General features: G+C 44.1%; 1 protein-coding gene across 1 annotated transcript; it reads left to right on the top strand.

The window, feature by feature from the left end:
• Nucleotides 1–1,161: 1,161 nt before the first annotated feature.
• Nucleotides 1,162–12,709, top strand: hdac1 (histone deacetylase 1). The gene is made up of 14 exons (XM_088932809.1): nt 1,162–1,278; nt 3,255–3,367; nt 4,075–4,192; nt 4,726–4,800; nt 5,358–5,496; nt 5,815–5,956; nt 6,581–6,673; nt 7,180–7,288; nt 8,043–8,183; nt 8,460–8,568; nt 9,038–9,168; nt 9,657–9,803; nt 10,206–10,254; nt 10,899–12,709. The coding sequence occupies exons 1-14, from the start codon at nt 1,230–1,232 to the stop codon at nt 10,924–10,926; spliced, it is 1,443 nt and encodes a 480-aa protein (XP_088788935.1). The 5' UTR covers nt 1,162–1,229; the 3' UTR covers nt 10,927–12,709.
• Nucleotides 12,710–21,175: the final 8,466 nt, after the last annotated feature.

A 21,175-nucleotide genomic window follows, 5' to 3' on the forward strand; every position in this document is an offset into this window, starting at 1 on the left:
CTTTGATTGATTGATTGATTGATTGATAGGGGGCCTCGGGCCAGCGCCGCTGTCCATATGGAACTGCCGTACACTGTGTGAAATCGCTGTAAAATAGTTATCCCCCAGTTCTGAACCCTTTTTATACCTGTGCCCACTGACCACCCTATACATACCCACGTACCTGTACCTGAAATGACCCCCGTGTGGTGTAACCTGCTTTGTCGTGCTTTAGCTCTTGTGTGGTTGTTGCTGAACCGGACACCCATCCGACTAACAAAGCACCGACTGTTTGTGCTAAAAGAGCCTGAGTTCTTGTCTCCATCCTTGCCAAGCCCTTCGTGTTACAATATAGAGAGAAAATATTGTGGTCCAACATATGACACTGAGTTTTTTTTTTAAATCTAAACAGTTATTTAATTAGTAAAACATTAATTGAGATACACCCCAAGATTTAACCCAATAGCCTTCAGTCCAGAGTCTGGGGTCCAAATAGTAACCTCTTATTTACATTAGTATACTACACACAGGTGACTTTCCAAGCAATGCCATATATGAACATAACTCATAGTGAAGCCAATGCAAAATTATTTGGAACTTTCATGTCACTCAAAAGTAAGTAATATTTAACAAGTGACACTGGGTATTTTGTGACATTACTAACCAGTCATTACAAACACCAGTTCCAAGCCTAAAAAATAAGGCTGGCTTTCTGCACGTAGCTACGTGGTTCATACCATGACCGTAGAGCAATGTAAAAACAGCATTAAGTGACCCCTTAAAACGAATTAGCACCATAAATATAAACTTATCTTATCATATAAATATTTTTAAATTTATTTTGGTAAAGAGTCTAATTCGATTTTATTGTTACCCCTCCCGCCCTGAACACTAAACCACAATGGTACAGTCCTGAAGTAAAAAGGAGATTTCCGAAAATTGGACATTTTGAAACTGGGGCCATTTTGGATCCCACGGAGAACACCGCTTTAGGGTTGAACTGGACGGATAACCGGAGCCAAGATGGCGTTCAAAGAAACACAGTTTCATACCCTTGTTTATCTTCTGTGGAGGGGCGGATAATCTATTCGCCTGCGAAGGACGCGATTGGACAAAAGGGGGAAAGACGACCGCCCACCACGGTCCGATTCAGTCTCTGATTGGCTCCAGCGGTGTCAATCCAGGTTCCCGGTTGTGGCTAGGGCTGCGTAGCGCCCGGTAGACAGGCCGTGGCTGTGTCTGGAGGTAAAATGGCGCTGACTCAAGGAACAAAGAAAAAAGTTTGTTATTATTATGACGGTAAGGGTAAAGTTTAAGTTGTATTTTCCTAAAACCCGGCCGGCGTAACGTGCACGCATGGAGATATTCGCCGGGAGGGCTGCGTTTATCGTCTCTTTTAAAGCCTTTTTTGGGGGGGAGGAGGAGGGGGGGGGGGGAGTCCGCCGGCCAAGTGCTCATAGAGCCATGCAGCATCTCGTACCCCCTCCTTCCCGCAGTAAGAGGGCTGCCGGGCAACGTAGTTAAAATCGTGGCTAGGATAAGTTGAAGCGGGGTCTAAATTTGAATTATCGATGCACATTGGTCTCTGGCGGCTTTTCGAGCGTTTGCATGCTGGTTTTCTTCCCCCAGTCCCGCGTCATACTGGCCATAATAATAATCCCGAAGTCGCCCGTCTCCCCTCGGCGACCGGTAGCGACCGGGTTACCTGAGTCGGTAAGAAGACGGGCTGCTGCGTCTCTTTAATTTTTTTTTCCCCGGAGGGGTCGACATGCCGCACACCCGGGAGTGAAAAAAGAGGCTTAATTATTGATGCTGTGCGGGTTTTTTTGGGTTTTTTTTTGTTTTTCCCGGCGGTGGATGCAGCCGTTTTGGGTCGATTTGCAGCGGGGTTGCGAGTCGGGGCGGAGGCGGCGGGTCGCCGGTGCGGACGGGATGCGTCAAGGCGGGGGAGCGAGGTCTTCCTCTTCCTTGTGCTCGTTTTACACCAGCCTCCCTCTAGACAGGGCTGAAGTCGCCGGAGAGGGGCTCCTGCGTGGGCTCGCTGTGTGGGGGGCGCCTTGCCTCCTCGGCCCTGTCGCCCGGTGTGACTTTACACGCACGGACCGCCATGGGTGGACTTGCTCCTCCGAGCCTGTAATACTCATCCCAGGGCAGCTGGCCTTGCCCACCGAGCAACAGCAAGTGCTTTAATCGTTGCTTTAGTTTCTCCAAAGATGCACTTTTTTTTATCTCGGGATGTTTGTTTGTTTTTATGGCAATAATACAGAACATGCACAATGAGAGGGGGCAGTAAAGTCAGTAGGAGCAGAGGGGTGAGGAGCAGAACCAGTTCAGTAAAGGCTCTTCTGAAGAGGAAGGTTTTCAGGGGTTTTCTGAGGGTTGTTAGAGAACAAAAAACGATAAGTAAACGATAAGTAAAATCTTCAAGCAGCAATCTGGTTTGGGTCCATCGCATTAATAAACGTGCAAAGATTGTGGTATGTACCTTGTGTTGCATATAACTATTCCTTATACTAACCCAGCACCTTTTTGGAGGGTGCACCTGTCTTTTTAAGAGCGGTGTTTTGTCTTTCTTTGAGCACAGATGATAAGTGTACACAGAGGTGGTAGTTTGATGTCCTCTGAGGGTTTAGCTTGTGTCATATGTACGATCGCAGTGCTGACTGTAAAACTTGTGGCGCTTGGTTCATTCTGAACGGTGCCATAAAATGTAGGATTTGGTCCAGTGGAGTCCATCGTGGATACATTATAAACAAGCGAAGGCCAATCTGCCCATCTAATCCATTCTCTGTTTGGTAGCTAATTGATCCAATGTCCTTATTCAGCTGTTTCCTGAAAGAAACCAGGGTTTCGGCATCAGCAGTGTGGCTTGGTAGCTTGTTGCGCGCTCCCACAACTCTTGATGTAAAGTAAGACAGCCTCCTGTCTGAGTTTGCGATGCACTTCCGCGTGTGACCTCTGGGTGGTGTTTCACTGCTCATTTGAAGTATTGTCGTGAAGTCATGTATTCATTTGTGGTGGTGCTCTAAGCTCGTAAAACTTTATATGTGGTTTTAATTACTGTTCTCAATGTTATGGGCTGTAACGTTTTCTGGTCCTCCAACATACCAATGTTCATCTCCTAGATCGTTTCAAAGTAGGTACATTCGTTTGACTGGCACATTGTTCAGGAATCTGGATTTTGAAGATGAACGCTTTTGTTTATGCTGCTGTTGGTTTCGCGAATGCCAAGGCAGTTCTAATGCAGCTCCTTCCCATCTTCCCTGCCCTCGTAGGGGATGTTGGGAACTACTACTACGGTCAGGGCCATCCCATGAAGCCACACCGAATCCGGATGACCCACAACTTGCTCCTGAACTATGGGCTGTACAGGAAGATGGAAATTTATGTAAGTACGAGAGTGTTTCTCTCTCTCTCTCTCTTTTACTCCCAGGGTAATGTTGCTGCGTGAAACAAAAAATTAGTAACTCGTAAACAAGAGGTGATCCCTCACTGTTCCAAACTGTTTTTTTGTGCCGAATGTGTTTTATTTAGGGTTTCTGTTTGTGCTCAGGTAATGAGATAGGAATAAATAATACGGTGAAGTATTAAAATATTTGCCAAACAGACCTCAAACTACAGGGTTTTCGAGGGAGCAAATTGTAGTGGCTGTCCATGATGCCTTGTTAAAAGAGTAAATAATCTGGTACTGTTGTCATGTTCAAGCATTCAGTGTTCCCATTATGCCTCTTTAGGTTCAATTCAAAAGAAGTTTTTTGTTATGTTTAGTATTCATCATGTGTCTTGTGTATCTTTTTCACTCACTGATGACCATCAATGTTTCTCAGCTGCGAGGCTCTCATAAAGTTTCGGACTTGGTATTTAATCTTATGTATGTTTTTTTTTATTTGTTAATGGGCTAAGTGTAACACAAAGAGTACCTCCTTTTATTTGGCTGCAAAGCAAATTTCCCATCTGGGACACCGAAGGAAGTAAGGGAAGGCCGTTGACTTGGGGGGGGCTGCAAGTGGCCTGGTCCCAGGACGACCCCATTGGGATTTGGGGAAGTGCGGCTTCTTTCCATGTGTTCACGTTCCCGTTCCCCTGTTTCCTTAGCGTCCGCACAAGGCGAATGCTGAAGAGATGACCAAGTACCACAGCGACGACTACATCAAGTTCCTGAGGTCGATCCGCCCGGACAACATGTCGGAGTACAGCAAGCAGATGCAGAGATGTGAGTAGAGGCGAGCGGAGCCCTGCGCAGCCCATCGACGGGTGTGGAGGAGGAGGAGGAGGAGGAGGGATGAGACGGAGGTAACGTGAGGGTTGTTGCCCGTGGACGTTGATAGACGATGGCCAGTTGCCGTGGTGCACGTGGGGGCGAAGTCGCCCGTGTGGGGAGTCTTGTGCCAGATGTGAGGTTGGGAAGTGTGTGCCCCGCTCCCAGCCCCGATGTGTGGCTTGACGTCCTTTTCGTCGCTCCTCGGTATCCCAGTAAAGGTGGTTTCGGTGCGGAGTGGGTGCCAGTGCACGCACTTGAAAAACTTTACATTAAAACGTCTCTCCTAGAGAGTGGCTAACAAGACTTTCTGTCTCCCTGCAGCAAGGTCCTGTTCCTCCCAATATGGCTGAAAACTCAAGAGTAGAGAACTATGAAGCACGTGTTCTTAATGATCTCATTGTCATGTCTGGAAAGTGAAAGATTTCAGTTGCAAGTTGCTCTTGATTTCCATCTAAAGATCATACTTCTTTCTCGTTGCATTGCAGTTAACGTGGGAGAAGACTGTCCTGTGTTCGATGGGCTTTTCGAGTTCTGCCAGCTGTCCACAGGAGGTTCAGTGGGTCAGTTTCAAGTTTTGTTGGTCTGAGAAGCATTTCTTTTTTTAAAAGACTAATCTGAAAGTTAATGTTTTAATGAAGTTTTGACTTCTAAGTGATTTTTTTTTAGTAGTCTGTATGATTATCCCATTTAACTGTAGTAGCTTTTAAGTAGTTCTGTGAAGTAAATTGGAATTGATGGGAACAAAGCGGTATGTGTTTTTCAAGTGTGAATGGCTATAACCACACCTACACTTGCTTTGAACAGTTGTGGTTATCGTCTTGTTTTAGTCACGTTAATAAACTGTTTAGTCACGTTAGCCAGGGGATTAACTTCTTCTCTCACAAGTCAAGCAGCTCAAAATGAATAAATGTAACACTCTTAAAAGAAGACAATGGGGTTAGTGTGATCAAATAGAATAATGTCCTGTTAACTAAAATTCCTGCCGTGTAGTGACACTGTTACCATTTGGAGCTCAGGAATGGGGAAGAGGCGTGCAAAACGGCTGTTTATAACTTTGTATGTGGCTGTAGTCCTTTCTGGGGGTGAGCACTAAGAAGTAACTGTTTTCTCTCTGTAGCTGGGGCAGTGAAGTTAAACAAGCAGCAGACTGATATAGCCATCAACTGGGCTGGCGGGCTTCATCACGCCAAGAAATCGGAGGCTTCTGGGTTTTGCTACGTGAACGATATTGTCCTAGCCATCCTGGAGCTGTTGAAGTAAGCTGAGGTGTCCCTTATTTTGTTTTGAGCTGAGCATGTTGTTTTTAAACTGTTCCACTCAGTACAGTGACCATGGCTGTTCATTATTAAAGTTGTTTTTGATTCTTTGTGGTATTTCATAATACTTTTCATCTTTGAAATTACAATGGAAGGGAAAAAATTAAGTTTACTTCCTGCATTTTGTTATTTTGTTTATGAAATAACCACTTTTTTCCACTCTAACCCATGAGATTTTTTATATGCATAGTGTACCTTTGGAATCCCCTTTGTCCTGCCTAGGAGGTGATGCAGGTTTACCTGACTTGTCTGTTTTAGATACCACCAAAGAGTCCTCTACATCGACATTGATATACACCACGGAGATGGCGTGGAGGAAGCTTTCTACACCACAGACCGTGTCATGACTGTGTCCTTTCATAAATACGGAGAATACTTCCCTGGCACTGGAGATCTCCGAGTGAGTGACAAAAGGGTTTTTCACATCTTTGACAATGTACAGTGCGATTTGGAGCACGTGGCTTTCCTGCCCTGCAGAATGTGCCCTTAATACATTTAAGTCTGCAAGTGGCTTTCCAAATAAGTGAAGTCAAGCTGGACTGCTTTCCCAAAATAGTTGTGCAGTAGAGAATTCAGTGCACGGGCACAAAAGTGTATTAATTGATCAGGGAATTTATCAATTGCTTATGTGTTGCAATTCATTGCTGGGAGTCCAGAGTGATGGACTAGAGAATTTATCTATTGCCTTTCTTGTCCGTCCTTTATCTGCGTATGACAAAAATTGACATCGTAGTTGAAAGGTTTTACTCTTTTGTAAGGAGCATTAAAACTTTTAAACATGGGAGTGGAATCATGCCTTTCTTCTGTGTCGCCTGCTGGGTCAGTATTTCTTTGCGTTTCCACATGGTGTTGGAAGTGTAAACAGCAGCAGTGCTCCTTCAAAATGGGTGCCGCAGTCAGCCCTCGCATAAGGCAGTTCAAAGAACAAAAGCTTAAGCCTGGTGTTGCTTTAGTTCATGCATATACAGGCTGTGTTTTTTTTGTAAGTGCATTGATGGCAAAAATCCCCCTTGTTCTTGTGCAGGACATTGGAGCGGGCAAGGGCAAGTATTATGCTGTGAACTACCCACTCAGGGATGGAATAGATGATGAGTCTTACGAAGCCATATTTAAACCAGTAAGTTGCCTTTTCTTCCAATATAACCTGTGAGGGTTACCTTTATGAAATGGATAGTAAGGCTTTAGTTGCATAACTTAGTTTAATTTATACCTAATTAATGAATGACCCATTTACAGTAAAATTCTGTAAAAAGTTAAAGCATCTATACAAAACACATTAGTGTTCATAGACTCTAAAACGCATCGTAATCTGAACATAAGTAGCGATTTCGTTACTATTGAATATCTATGGATGCTTTAATATGCCAACGAACCTCAGTTTCTTATTAATTGATTATTTTTAGTACATGCTTGTTGTACAACACGTTGGATATTATTGAATATATGTTGAATGTAAGAAACAGCTGGATGAGATCCTTGGAGAGAGCAGTTAAGATAATTGCTACCAAAAGGAGGCTGGATGGGTTGAATGGCCATCTCTCGTGTGTGACTGTTGTTGTATGCTTCATATACATTGCTCGCTGCAACGGATCCTTGCTTACAGTGCGTCTCTGCCTGTTTTAGATCATGGCCAAAGTGATGGAGATGTACCAGCCGAGCGCGGTTGTGCTTCAGTGTGGTGCGGACTCATTATCTGGGGACAGGCTTGGGTGTTTCAACCTGACAATTAAAGGTACATGTGCCCCAGCAATGCGGTCAGACATCGCACAGGCTGAATGACGGGGACAGCTTTATGCGTAGTGTTTGTGTGCCCCAGTTCCTGGTGGCTCTCGCATCTGTCTTTGGTTGTTGGATTTGTTTGGCGATGTCTAAAACTATACAAGTTTTACTTGTATAGTTTTACTCTCCATGATGTAGTGTAAAAAAAAACCTCTTAAACAGTTTAGGTCTGGGAGAACTGATGACGTTTATGTAATGCTGTGTAGTTTTTACCATAGCATTCGTACCACACCGAACGTGACATTTCAGTGACGTTAAAACCTGACAGTTTTAGCACCCTTGAAAAAGTCTACATTTTGTGTGCTGAAATGGCACCTTAGGAGGCAGTGTTCCAAAAGTTCCTCCTTAGATGTCCCTGTAATAGTTTGTTTTGTTCATGTTTTGCATTTTTATGCAATGATAAGCTTACATGTGTGGTCAGTTCTTTTGAAATCAGTTTCCATTTATTCTGTTTTGTACTCTTGTGCCGAGGCCGGTCATGCTGTGCTAAGTTCCTAGGTTATTGAGCAAAGAACTCGTAAAAACCGGGTCTTCTTGTTGCGACGCTGCCTCATGTCCAGTGTGAGAGACGAAGGCAGGTTGTGCTCGTCGCCCTGCGCCTCGTCTTCCCTTTTGCTTCGCACGCTGTCGGCCTGTTTCTCTGCTCACAGTCGCTTGGGTTTTTTCGGGTCCCGCGATTCAAGCCGGGGGTGATCTCTGTGTTTCAGGCCACGCCAAGTGTGTGGAGTACATGAAGAGCTTCAACCTCCCGCTGCTGATGCTGGGGGGCGGAGGCTACACCATACGCAACGTGGCACGCTGCTGGACGTACGAGACGGCCGTGGCGCTGGACAGCACCATTCCCAACGGTCAGTCCTGCCACGGGGCAGCCGGAGGCCTTGGCATTTTTTTTTGCGAGCAGGGCGGTGCTTCACCGTCACACGCCTGTGATTGGTATCTTTTAGAACATGCTAAATCAGAAATGAAAAGTTACCCATTTAAGATTACAAGACACTTTACTCCTCTTCACTTACTTCTCATTTGCTTGATTGAAAAACTTCACTCAGTTGTATAGCAAGCAATAACTTTTAAGACTCCTTTTCATATTCCTTACATTTGTCTTTTGATCTTTCCTTGCCTTGTAGAGCTACCCTACAACGATTACTTTGAATACTTTGGACCTGATTTCAAGCTCCACATCAGCCCCTCAAACATGACTAACCAGAACACAAATGATTACCTGGAGAAAATCAAGTAAGTGATTTGTTTTTCTTCTGGTTTTTAACCAGTTCTGTACACATGCATAGTTTCTAGCTCTGAAAGTGTGTCTGTTGCAAGTAAAAGCTGTAATGCTAGAAACACATTTATCCAAAGCATCCTAGATTTGCACCCATTGTTGCAGCTAGGCATTTTACTTCACCCAGCCTGCTGTAGTAACTTTCTGAAGTGTACAACAACAGCGTCTCACCTGCGATTTGATCCCACAACCTTTTGCTGAGAGGCCCAGAGCCCGAAACACTATACCACTATACTGCCCGTGTTTGGAAATAAGCACTGAAATGTTGTATGGGAACTGCTCTGTGCGCAGGTGGACAGGTGCCTGTCTCGGCTGCTTCATGTGCTCGTCCAGGTTGTGTGGCGTGCGCGGGGGTGTCTTGGCGTGCGCGGGGGGTGTCTTGGCGTGGGTTGGGCAGGTGAGCTCACGGGTGCCATTTCCCTGCAGGCAGCGCCTGTTCGAGAACCTGCGCATGCTGCCCCACGCGCCAGGGGTGCAGATGCAGGCCATCCCCGAGGACGCCGTGCAGGAGGACAGTGGGGATGAGGAGGAGGAGGACCCCGACAAGCGCATCTCCAGTGAGTGGGCCCCTGGGGGTGGGGGTCGCCATGGGCAGAGGACGGTAGACTGACAGATCTGGGCCTTTTAGGTTTGAGAGGCTTGAATAAAACAATCGGTGTATACAATTAAGTATTATATAAGATAAAGTAGTCTAATACAGCTAAGGGTACGTCTTCGCTTGAAATGCGTGCCCACTGTAGCTAAATGAACTGTTAGCCATGTAGTAAGAGAATCTTTCATGGGTGACCATTCTCTTTTGTTTTCGTTTTTTTTTAAATATCGCCCATGTGAATGTAGGTAGGGATTTTGTTTCGCGTCCAGTGTAAAGTGTGGATCGTGCTGTTGCCGGTCCTGATTGAGGAATGGCAGCGCCGGAGACCTGGGTCGTGTGCCTTGACACAGGATGAGCGTTCGGTCCCTCTGTGGCAGTGTGTGTGTGTGTGTGTGGTACGGTCAGTTGATGTGGGGGAAACCCTCGGTCTGACGGCGCGCTTGTTTGCTGCAGTCCGGGCTCACGACAAGAGGATAGCCTGCGATGAGGAGTTCTCGGACTCCGAGGATGAAGGCCAGGGCGGCAGAAAGAACGCTGCCAGTTTCAAGAAGGCGAAGAGAGTGAAAACGGAGGAGGAGAAGGATGGAGAGGAGAAGAAGGGTGGGTGACGAGATGAAACCAGTTTTCTGAGCTTAATCACTGGTATGAGGTTATTTTGTAGATGTGAGAAATTCTCTAAAATGATAAATTCATGTGTATCCCGTTTCTAAACATCCCTTTTAATGACCATGTTTGCCCCCTTATTCATTTTTTAACTTGTCTCAATTATTTATGAAGGCTTTGATTTAAGGTGTGTAAGTTAAGGACCAGGCCACACAAGTGGAAACTAAAGGAAAGTGCATTTAAATCAGAGAACAGCAGGCATTTTTTTATAGTGTTACTTGACGATTTTACCTTTAACCTGCTACTCTGATTGGCTGAATAGTTAGAAACGAGAGGAGCCATTCTTGTGTTCTAAAGTGAAAGAAGGCTTGAAGGCTCATATGGCATGTTTTATTTCAGATGTAAAAGAGGAGGAGAAAGCCGCAGAAGAAAAAATGGAAACAAAGGGGTAGGTGTTTTTAAGATATGCTAAGACACTAGAAACACATGGGTTCCAACAGACGAAAACTGGTCCAACTATTAGATAAAGAGCAATTGTCTAATCTTGTTTGTATTGCTGCTGCAGCATGATTAGAGTATCTTGTTTTAAGATCACTTGGTTAACTATATGTCATCAGAGCGTTGTCAGGATTATATGGCTAACAGTAGGAAGAAAGCATGATTTGTGCATACGGCATCCAATCCCTCTGTTTCCAAGAAATTCTCACAGCAGATAAGGTGATTCTGGGGTTCTGCAAGCATGGCTCACCTTGCAGCAGAATCAGTCTGCTTAAGCTTTTCCATTCCAGGCTATCCGTCTCAACTGTGAGTTAAGTGCTTCTGATTTGTTATCTACACAATAACATATTAGATATTAGCACATTACGTCTAGTGGATAGTTAAAGCTTTGTTCTATTAAACAGGTCTGTGGTGTAGTTTGCTTCCAAATGTGGAAGGCACAAAAGGTAGGTGTTTTCTGCTATCCTTGATTCAGACCGCTCCCAGCAATCTGTGGTCTAAATGCTCTGGTATGGAATTGTAAAAGGTTATTAAGTGGGAGACCAGTGCTGGTAAAACTGGGCACTGCTAAAAAAGATTTTCTTCACTCCACAGGGCAAAGGAGGAACTGAAGATGGCATGAGACAGCTGCTAGCCTGGGTCTTTTCAGCATTGCATGAAATTCCAGTAGAGAGACAGCCCTTTAGAAATCCACATTGAAATGATACCGAGACTATGTAAATTATTTTCTAAATGCATTTTAATAATTGAGTTCTAATAAGGACTAAAAAAAAGTGGAGTTATTTTTTTTTATGCCACTGATTTGGGATTTTTTTTCCTGTTCAAGCAAAACTGTTTAAAATGTTCAAGATCACAATTCTCTTCTGAAAGCTCCCTTTAATGAAGCAGGCTGAAATGATACAGACCAGGGGTGTAACAACATTTATAAAGTTAGTAGAAACCTTAAACCTTAACTTTTTTTTTTCCTTATACATTTTAGGTCTTTGTTCAGCTTCAATAAGTTATTTAAATCATGGCGTTTCTGAAGGACGTGTGGCTTCTACAGTTTCATTAATGTACACCATGTTGCCACTTAGTTTAGTAACTGTTGTGTTCTGCAGAGGTTTAACATCGGTATTCGAAGAATTTGTGGGGCCTTAGATTTGTTGTTTTTAAAGATCTGTCAGTCTGGATTTCATTGAATTCCCCGAACACATAACAAAAACCGTACAGCTGAACTGACTTCAATTTTCTATAATGTGAATTGTAACTGATTCAGCACCATTTTGGAATAATTGAGGTTCCACCTGCGGCAATAACAATAGGAAGAAACTAGCGATATGATGGCTACTTTGGGTTTTTAGCCATGCGTATCTCCTGTTCTCTTGATAACCAAATAACCATGTGGTGAGAGCAGCAATGTAGTCCTTCATCTTGTTAAAAGCAGTTCTGCGTGAATCCCCCCCATGATGGTAACCATCCTCTGCCGCAGTGTGGCTGGTGTCACAGCAGGTTAGGAAATCAAAGGTACTGTTAAAAATGACTTTGGGTGGGCTGGGTGCTCTCCCCCTCGCTGACAGGGATGATGTCCCACTATTCCTGATTCAGTGTGCTAAACCTGTGGTCCGCTTGCTTGTCTCCAGGACCTGGGTCTGCCTCCCGGGCCTCCCCAGGAGTGCTGTGGTTGCAATTCAGAAACAAAATTGAGACCTAACATTACCTTGAATAGCCAGGGTGCATAAAGACCAGCTTGTGCAGCAGCCTGCTGCTCAGAATAAAACACTTGAGGCTGAACGTGTTCAGTGTAGACGGTGTCCTCGTCGGAGCTGCTGAGTGAGAATGCAGGTCCTAGGAATCAGAGTTGCAGAAGAAGCTGGCTTGTTTGTTTTGCAGCTCTCAAGTCTTTTCAAAGGGGCCTCGTTATGTAGCAGTTTTAAATTTTATGCGATCGATGGTTTTAAGGCGTGTGAAGAAGAGTCCAAAGTTTTGAAGGAAGGGGAACCCTTGTTAGGTTGATCTGTAAGTAAAGCAACTTTTTCCATCTAGGTTATCTTTGAATCTTGGATATTTATCGGAGGGATGGGTTTTAATCCTTCCTCCATGATCGTTCCTTCGGAGATGGTTTTAAGTTCCAGCTGCAGAACATCAGTCTGGTCAACCAGAAGTGAAGGTGTTATTCTTGGTGATGAAATTTCCATGTGTTAGACCGAAGCTGTGCTGTATGTTGTGCTCTCTTACAACTGTACTGTCTCGCATTTCTTCCAGAAGCTCTGAGAGCGGGTGTGATGTCGTATGAGAGTTTTTTTTCCTTCCTCTTGAAATACTTATTTTACTTTTTGGAAATATTTGTATTGAAATGGAGAAGAATTTCTACCTGGCAATGTTTTTTGTTCTGTATTTTAAATAAAGTATGTGGTTTACCTATTGCACTGTGTTGGGCCTCGCATCTTTGCAGTGTGGAAGAAGACGTTGCAGAGAAGGGTGGGACAAGGGTGTCTGGGTGTTAATATAAAAATGTTGGAGCCTTCATTAGCACTTGCATGTATTGTGGGGTTTTTTTAACATTATATCGGTGAAGAGGAATGCAGTTCCATTGCCGTATGTAACCACTAGAGGTCGCACTTACAACATTTTAAAAAGAATGAAAGGGCAGACCACACTGCTACCCTCAGCCTGGAGAGAGAGGCTTGGGAGTCTTAGAAAGCTGCCTATAATAGTGATTAGAAAAAAATGTTAACGCCCCTTAATTAAGCAACTGCTGGAACCAATTAAGTAATTCAGAGCCAATGGCAGTCCAGGACTGGAATTGGAATTCCCTGCTCTAACTGCTGAGGGCTAAAATAGATCAAGAACTACTCGAATAAAAGACATCTCGGGTCCTAGGGTTGTTAAGGAACTAGACTCGGAACCCCTGAATTAAAAACTTTTAGTGACCAAGCTAGAATGTGCCAATATTAGTCTAAGTTTTCAGTCCAGATGGTTTCATTTAAACTCCCTAATAGAAAAAGTAATCAACATAGACGTATGTTACAAGCTGAGCTACCAAGAAGCAGGTCATAAAATGCTTGTAACATATCTTGTATATCTATAGCAGTTCGGGATCCTAAAGAAATACAACCTTTTCTAGTTCGCCATAGCCGTGTTTTTAATAAGGGATCCGTGAGAACGACTGAGGAACTGGGGGCCAGTCCGAGCCCGCGTACGAATCCCCCGTTCCCACCTGCAGGGTGCGTCAGTGAAGCAGGCGGGGGGTTCCTGGAGCACATGAGGCAGGATGTTATTCCTGGAGGTAAGAACTCCCTCGTTTCTTCCTGCCTGTCGGGTGGGGGTGGCTGGTTCCCTGAGGGTGTGTTTGCGTGCGGTGGGACCGAGCCTCCCTCGACAGGCCTGTGCGCTTTGCTGCGTTTGTACGCCTTCATCGTACTGCAGGTTGAAGGTGTGAATAAAACAGGTGCGCACATAAACACCCTGGAGGACACCGATATTACTTTTTTTTAGATACATTTTCAGATGTATTTCAGAGAGGGTGAAATATAATCCCCACAATACAGTCAGCAAGAACCTGTTATAATAATACTTTAGAGCTGGGTTGACCTAAAGCATAATCAGTAGCAATTAGGAGTCTGTTTTTTCAAGATCATATGCATATACCTGATGCACTGAAGAACTGGACTTTCTTAGTAGTGCCCTGTGGTGACTACTTCCATTAGTTTTATGTGCAATTAGTGTACAAACCATTACATATATCCATGGTTGGATTTTTTTGTCATTGTTTATGTGCGTGTTGAGGAAATTATTATAACTGACATATAACTGAGTTCTATGAAGTTCCCTACAGTATACCGGAACATAGTATTCGTGAAACCCTGACGCTGCAATTTTAACATATGACCTCAAGAGGGCAACAGTGCTCCTCAGAAAACGTTTGGTCGATTTAAGTGCCTTTAGCGAATATGATTTTGAGGGCAATTTCGGTGGGAGGTGGGTGTCTGGAACAATTTGCTTTCTGTTTTAATGGATATAAAAAAAATAACTTGTTAGGTTAAGGGAGGTGGGGAGAGTCTACCACACACTCTGTGTTTATTCCCTTGCTTGATCCAGGAAGAAGTTGCTTCACCTGAAAATTTGCATTTTTATTGCAGTCACAAGTTTGGGTGATGATTTCACTGACAAAACACAGAGGTTAAGCTGGGAATAAACAGTTCAAATTAATCTTCTCATTAAGCCATAAGTAATGAAGGGTTTGGTTGTAAAACTGAGCCAGCGCTCTAGTGAATGAGAAAGAAGGAAAGGTTACAAACAGGCCGAATTGCTTCCTCTCATCTGGCCTTTTTCGGTAGGAAGCAGTAACTGCGAATGTCTTCCAGCTGTTTCCCGAAAGAGGCCTGGGTGTCGGCTTCTACCCCCATGCCTGGATAGCTTGTTCCACACCGCCACCACCCTTTGGGTAAAGTAGTGCATAGTGCATCTTGTGCTCAGTTTTAAATGCACTTCCACATCTTGCAAAATCATTTTGATGTTGTAAAAGCTTGGTAATACATGTACTCAAGTTTGACTGGATTTGAGTACATTTTGCAATTTAAGTATATATTTGCAAATGTGGAGCCTTCTTCGGGTGTGGCTCCAAAGCTGAAATGTTGTTTCTTTTCTTTTTTTGGCATGGAATAAACCTTTACTTGTTCTTTGTTGCAGCTACTGTGCCTACTTGATATATTTGCAAATTTAAAGTAACCATGTTTTGTAGTAACTGTACCCATAGTGAACGTTTGCGGTGATTTGTCCTGAATTTCATGAAACTTGAATTAAGTCTCACTCTCTCGCCCATTGGTCCACCATTTACCTGTGATGTCAAGCAGTGATCATGTCAAGCTGCGGTAACAGATATTAAGATAGTCAAACACTCTGTGGCACACCTGTTAGTTCTGTGGCTACATGCTGCCGTTACTGCAGTCTGTGTTATGTACTATAAAGACAGGTGTATCATTTTGACAGAGATTATTTGGTCTTTAAATATATATAGGTATAAATCCAATCCTGACTAAACGAGCTGGTTACTGGCTTAACTGGACCAGTTTAACAGCTTCTCCCAGCTCTTCAGGTGCTGCTCCTGTTTTAGAGACATAGAAAACCTGCAGATACACCAGCCATCCAGGAACAGGACTGGACCACCTGGCATGAACCTTTTCGTGTTAATATGTTCAGTGTTTCTTGGAAAAAAAATGTTTTGTCAACAGCTGCAATTCTGCAGAAAACATTGCTGAGCTAATAAGAGAGAGGTTCCAGGTTCCTGGTTTGTGATGTAAAACACAGAAGGCAGCCCTGTGGAGGGAAAGTAAAACAGCCGATCTGGGTCTCAGGAATTTCAAACCGTCGAAAAGACTGAATTTGCGTTTCGTTCTCTTTAAATAAAGCACGCAGGACAACAGAGAGAACGGCAAAGCAGCTTAACTGCAAAAGTGCTAAATATTGCCCGTGTTTGATCAGTGTTGTCTGTGCCCAATTACAGAGATGAGATTAGAAAGCGCATCTACACAGCTCTGAAATCACACAGACGTGCAAAGCAAACAACTGGCCCAGGTCACAGTGTTCAGAGTTCTTGGCTGTGAAATTTGGAGATCATTTACGTCTTTGCTGTGTGGTGTGCTTCAGACAGGCTGAGATGAGAGGTATACATTTTGAACAGGTAGTTACTGACGGCTTCTGTAGAAACAGATATAGTAGGTAGGATTATAGGAAAATGATTTCAGGCTGCAGATCCCTTAAGGGAGGAATTGCTCTTCAGTACATTTTATGTATTTATTTATATATTTTATTATTATGGAAACAAGCAATGCATTACAGACCCACACCAGATCATTCTGAATTGCTCAGTTTACATAATACGCTAAAAATAAATGTAGCCTGTCCCATGATTACAATGTAATCAGGACATTTTATAAAATATTGATAAAATGTATATCATAAAAATAGAAAACAGAAAAATATATTTACGTTTTGACACTGTTCATTGACTTAATAAAGCAGTTCTGCTCATGTGATGTTAAAACTTTCACTTTAAACTTACACCCATGGACATATCTTTGCTGTACTCTTCTATAATAATAATAATAATAATAATAATAATATTGGATTATACAATTTTAATACCATTTGGGATACAATTAAAGCAATTAAATGAAAACCTCCTAAAGAAGAAGGTTTTGAATTTTGATTTGAAAGTGTTTAGGCAAGGCAACTCTGTGATACGGGGATAGCATTGGTGGACAAACAGAAAAAGAGAATTAGATGAATGAAGCTTGCGAGGTGGATAGTATGTCAGGCAGGTACTGAGGTGCCAAACCACACAGAGCCATATAGGAGAGCACAAGGACTTTGAAGTCGACTCAAAACCTGACAGGAAGCCAGTGCAAGGACTTCAGGACAGGAGTGATGCGATCACTTCCACTAGACCTGGTCAGGATTCTGGCTGCTCAATTCTTGATGCAGAGAGGTTTGTTTAGTGTGGATTTAGATACCCCAGAGTAGGTCACTACAGTAATCAATATGAGAGTACACGAAAGTGTTGAGCAGCTTTTCAGCAACAGTTAGCAGCAACAAAGGACGTAGTCTGGCAATATTTCTGAAGAGGAAGAATGATGTTTTTACATTATTGGACATTCAATTTAGAGTTAAATTAAACTACAGCGCCATCCACAGATAGCTGTAGGGTTACTGCACCAACTTTACAAAGTTGATGAGAGGTGCTGAGAAGCATGGGCAGTTTCAACTAATTTGTCTCAGGTCGCTCCTTTAAATAAATTAGTAATTATAGTGCGTTCTTGAGTCTTTTCACTTCTAATCTTAATGCTTTTTAAAAGGCCCACCTCCCACCTGTACGATGGGTGTGGTGCAGAGGTCACGTGCCTCTTGGGGACACAGTACAGGTCAGGTGACTTCTGGTACAGGAAACAAGTCACATGACCCTTGGGCCAGTGAGCAGTAGAGTTCACAGGACCTCTGAGATGCAATGGAGTTCCACCAACATTAGTCCTGAAGATGTCTGATCTCAGCTATTGATACAAAATTATTAATTTTAAAATAACTATTAAGCTCTTTGCAACAAGAAAATTCTTTCCTATCCTTTTATTCCCTTGGCTTTTTAAGACTCAATGTGCTTTATTATGCATTCCAAGAAACGCTCTGTGGAGATGTGCTTTGAATATCAAGTTATAACTGCTTTCTGATTCACTTTTAGTTTTGGCACAGTTGTTAGGACAAGTGTTCCAGAGCTGAAAATTGTTCCAGTGTCACATTGTACAAATAAAATAGGTTGATGCACATATTTATCTTGCGCTCATCTGAAATTGGTATAGCTTCTAAATTATGTCAAGAAATTACACAAGTGGCGATTCCTAATTAGCTTACCAAAAAAATCAGATGAACATGACAAACACTCTGCTTCTAAGAAAATGCATGAGACAGATTTGGACACTAACAGTTTTAAACCTTCTGATGATACAAAATGGACATGAGTGGACAGTAACGTTGCACCTATTACCACAACACTGAACAGGCAATCTGCTGTCGCCACTCCACCAGCCTCTCTATACAAAAAGAATTACATCCTATGCAAGTAATGATCTTGAGAATAGAAGAAAGGTTACAAATGAGACGAGGCCAAATGGACCATCTGGCCTGGTTAGTGGTTAGTAGCTAATTGAGCCATCAATCCTAAATCTACAGCCCTTTCTTCATGGAAACCAGGGTATCAGCCTCAAGCACCTGGCCGAGTGGCTTGTTTCACAGCAGGCACCCCGAATGCTGAGCCCCTACGCCCCTTACCAACAATTACCAGTTATGTGATAATGGAGTGATGTGGAAAAAGTGATTCATGTAAGAAGCTTAAATTCTCCAACCACCCCTCTCTATGCAAGAGAAAAGCAAGTTTCATGTTAGACAGAAGTGGTTGAAACATAGCTCTCTGGCACTCTCAATAATAATAATCATCATCATCATCATCATCAAGCACAATGCCAGCAGTCAATACGGCGTCTGAGTGAAATGCTTTACATGCCTGGCGTGGGCATTGATCTTTTTCTCCACTCTTGCCTGAAATACTAGCTCAATGTTTAGCTCCCGTTTTGTGTTTAAAAATCATATTCTTTTACAGATGATGCACCTCACACCAGTTACAACAAAGGATGTACTCTTAACGGTGTTCAGGCCGCCTCAGACTGGGAGCGGGTGTAACAGTCTTCAATCTAAACAGCGCGATGCTTCCCAGCACGCCTGGGCACAGAACGTGCACTTACAGCGGTTCTCGCTGCAGAAAGCGCAGCGTGGCAGGGCAGTGAGTGCGGGGTGTGAGCAGGAAGTGTGCGCTTCCCTTTCGCACTTCTGCAGGGTGCAGCGACACACGGCCACAGCCGCCAGCGCTCGCAGGCAGCCCGCCAACATCTGGAACCGTCTTCTCGAGCAGCCCGAGACACCGTGCTCGGGCCTGCCTATCTGCCAGTCAGATCAGCCTGATGAGCCCAACCTCACATGCCAGCTGCGGTAGAGTCACCAGGGTATAACACCAGCCTGCTGCCGATGGCTTTGAAAAAAGATGTCCTAGCATTTGAAGTGAACTTTTCAACTTTCCTCCATCATAAAGCACGTGGGAGTTTTTTCCCCCCCTTCGGTACAAAGTCATTCAGAACTATGAAACCAAATGGATTGTCTGCTAAAATGGGCTTAGGCAGCTTCACACAGCTCAAGCTAGGAAATCTTCACACCCATCGGCACCGATACTCCGCTGTCCGGTGGGCCAGGACCCCCCAGACAGCCCTGCGGTTTAACTGACCATTACAAAACCATAACACTAGATTTTCTTCAAGAGAAAGAGCAGTATACTTCAGCTGAAAGCCCGTTGAGACTTAATTTGGCAAGAGCAAAGGCACCGAACACCACGTGTAAACTCACACATCCAGTCTAGCCAGCTCTGATGGAAAACAATTTACTTTGCATCACATGAAAAGGTCCCAATTCTCAAACGACCAGAAGAATGAAGTGAGTCTGCAAGAGCCCGCTCCTGCAATTGGGACAAATTAACATCAAGGTGGAGACAAAATCAGCCTGTCCCCCCTGCAGATGGAAAGTTTACATACCAGAGGTAATCATGCGGCCTCTTTCAGCCCAGGAGAGGCTCTTTTAAGGCATCGGGCAAGGTAAACTAATGGAAGTAAGCCTTCACTTGCAAATTTTAGCCATCTTTTGCAATTCGATTTTGCCTCGCCCCTCAATGAGCAAACTCCCTCCCCATCAGACCTCTGTGGTTTGGCAACAGAAGATGCTGGTGATGAGAGTAAAGGCTGCTTCTAAGAGGAAAAACAAAGGTGAGGGAAGTTCTAGATACATCTCTGCAGGTACGTGTGGGGGGGGGGGGGGGGGGGGGGGGGTACAATTGTTCTAATTGCAGGAGTGCACTCTGCTTGCCCCACAACCCCCTTTCTCCCACTGCCACACCTCCAGATCCCAGCCGGGCCCCAGAGCAGAACTTCCAAGGCCCATGTCTGCTGATCTCTGGACCTACAGGAGCAGAGCCCCTCACTACCACCCCCGAAACTGAACACATACTATTAGGAGTTCCAGAAAAGTCAACCGTTTGACAAGCCATGAAATGCAACACCTGCAGCTCTTAACCTTGAAGCCATCATTAGCTCCTGTGGAGCCAAGATGGCAAGAAAACCAACGGTTTACTTCGAAGCACCAGGAATAGGAAATGAGGAAGCCCAAAACTGAAGGGTCATCAACGGGGTACCAGGGCTCAGTGTGGCCAATGACAGCAGTCAACAGTGTTAATGCACCGCCCCCTCAGTGTTCTGAACTGCAAAAACATTTCACCAATTTTAGCTCATTAGCTCTTACCTGAATCTGAACTACGGCCATCTCCACGCAGCTGAAGTCCACAGTCATTTACACGGTTGCAAACTCCCTGAACTTTCTGGGATTACTTATTCAATGAACAGCACAAACTACACAGGATTTGAATCAGAAGAGACCAGAAGTCAAGAGTCTGAAAATAAAGCTTTATAAAAAACTCAAACCCCTTTTTTATAAAAAAAAATGGGCATTTCATCATGAAGCATTAAGACTAGATGAAAAAGTCCATGATATGAGTTTTGAGACTGCAGTAAGTCTGTATCCTGTAAGGAGAGGAAATGGAAGGAAAAAAACCCTCCGGAACTTTTAAGCAAATGTATGCAACTTCACCACCCTGCAATAAGAGACTTTATACCTGAGGAAATCACTGGTCCAGGCAGGTAAAAACCCAAAACTGACCATGTTATGAACTTTGGGGAGGGAATATAAGCCTTCTTCTCCATTTCACCTTCTTTAGCACAACGTGTTGCACAGGAAATCCTGTACTACTTTTGTAGCTTTGCAGATCAAGAGGCGGACAAGTCAATGCCAGCCGTTTGCAGGGCCAGAAGCGAACCAGACCTTGAACTCTGCACCCGCTGCATGGGTCACAAACCTCGCGCACAGGTCAAACTGCAGGAGAGCGCTTTCATTCACAGCATCAGCAGCGATATCCCCGAAGACCCCCCGCCACCGGGCCAGCGGTTTTGTAAGCGGTCCGGGCCAGACAGAATTGAAACTTGCTGAGCTAGGTGGGATTCCACTAAACGGGACAGGACTAAATGGCCTCACTTAACTCCACAAACATGCAGCACTCACAATGGAAACGAGCAAGCCAGCAAACAGCACAAAAAAACGTGCGCCGCCTTCAAAATCTCTGCATTGTGTAGCGGTAGAATAGAGGTGCCACAACAGCACCCAGATTAGCCCCCACACAGAGCTCTGGGCCGCAACAGTAATCACACAGGAGCACAAAAGATTAAGCTAAATTAGACGGTACACAACAGAGC

Source organism: Atractosteus spatula, chromosome 14 (genome assembly GCF_055471065.1).
Source record: "Atractosteus spatula isolate fAtrSpa1 chromosome 14, fAtrSpa1.hap1, whole genome shotgun sequence".
In the NCBI taxonomy this organism is placed as follows: Eukaryota; Metazoa; Chordata; class Actinopteri; order Semionotiformes; family Lepisosteidae; genus Atractosteus; species Atractosteus spatula.

What these genes read in the sequence shown, in the direction of transcription:
- hdac1 (XM_088932809.1), top strand. Translation starts at nt 1,230, where the DNA reads ATGGCGCTGACTCAAGGAACAAAGAAAAAAGTTTGTTATTATTATGAC. An exon ending in AGTTTGTTATTATTATGACG is followed by an intron (nt 1,279 to 3,254) that starts GTAAGGGTAAAG and finishes CTGCCCTCGTAG; the next exon opens with GGGATGTTGGGAACTACTAC. An exon ending in GATTACCTGGAGAAAATCAA is followed by an intron (nt 8,569 to 9,037) that starts GTAAGTGATTTG and finishes ATTTCCCTGCAG; the next exon opens with GCAGCGCCTGTTCGAGAACC.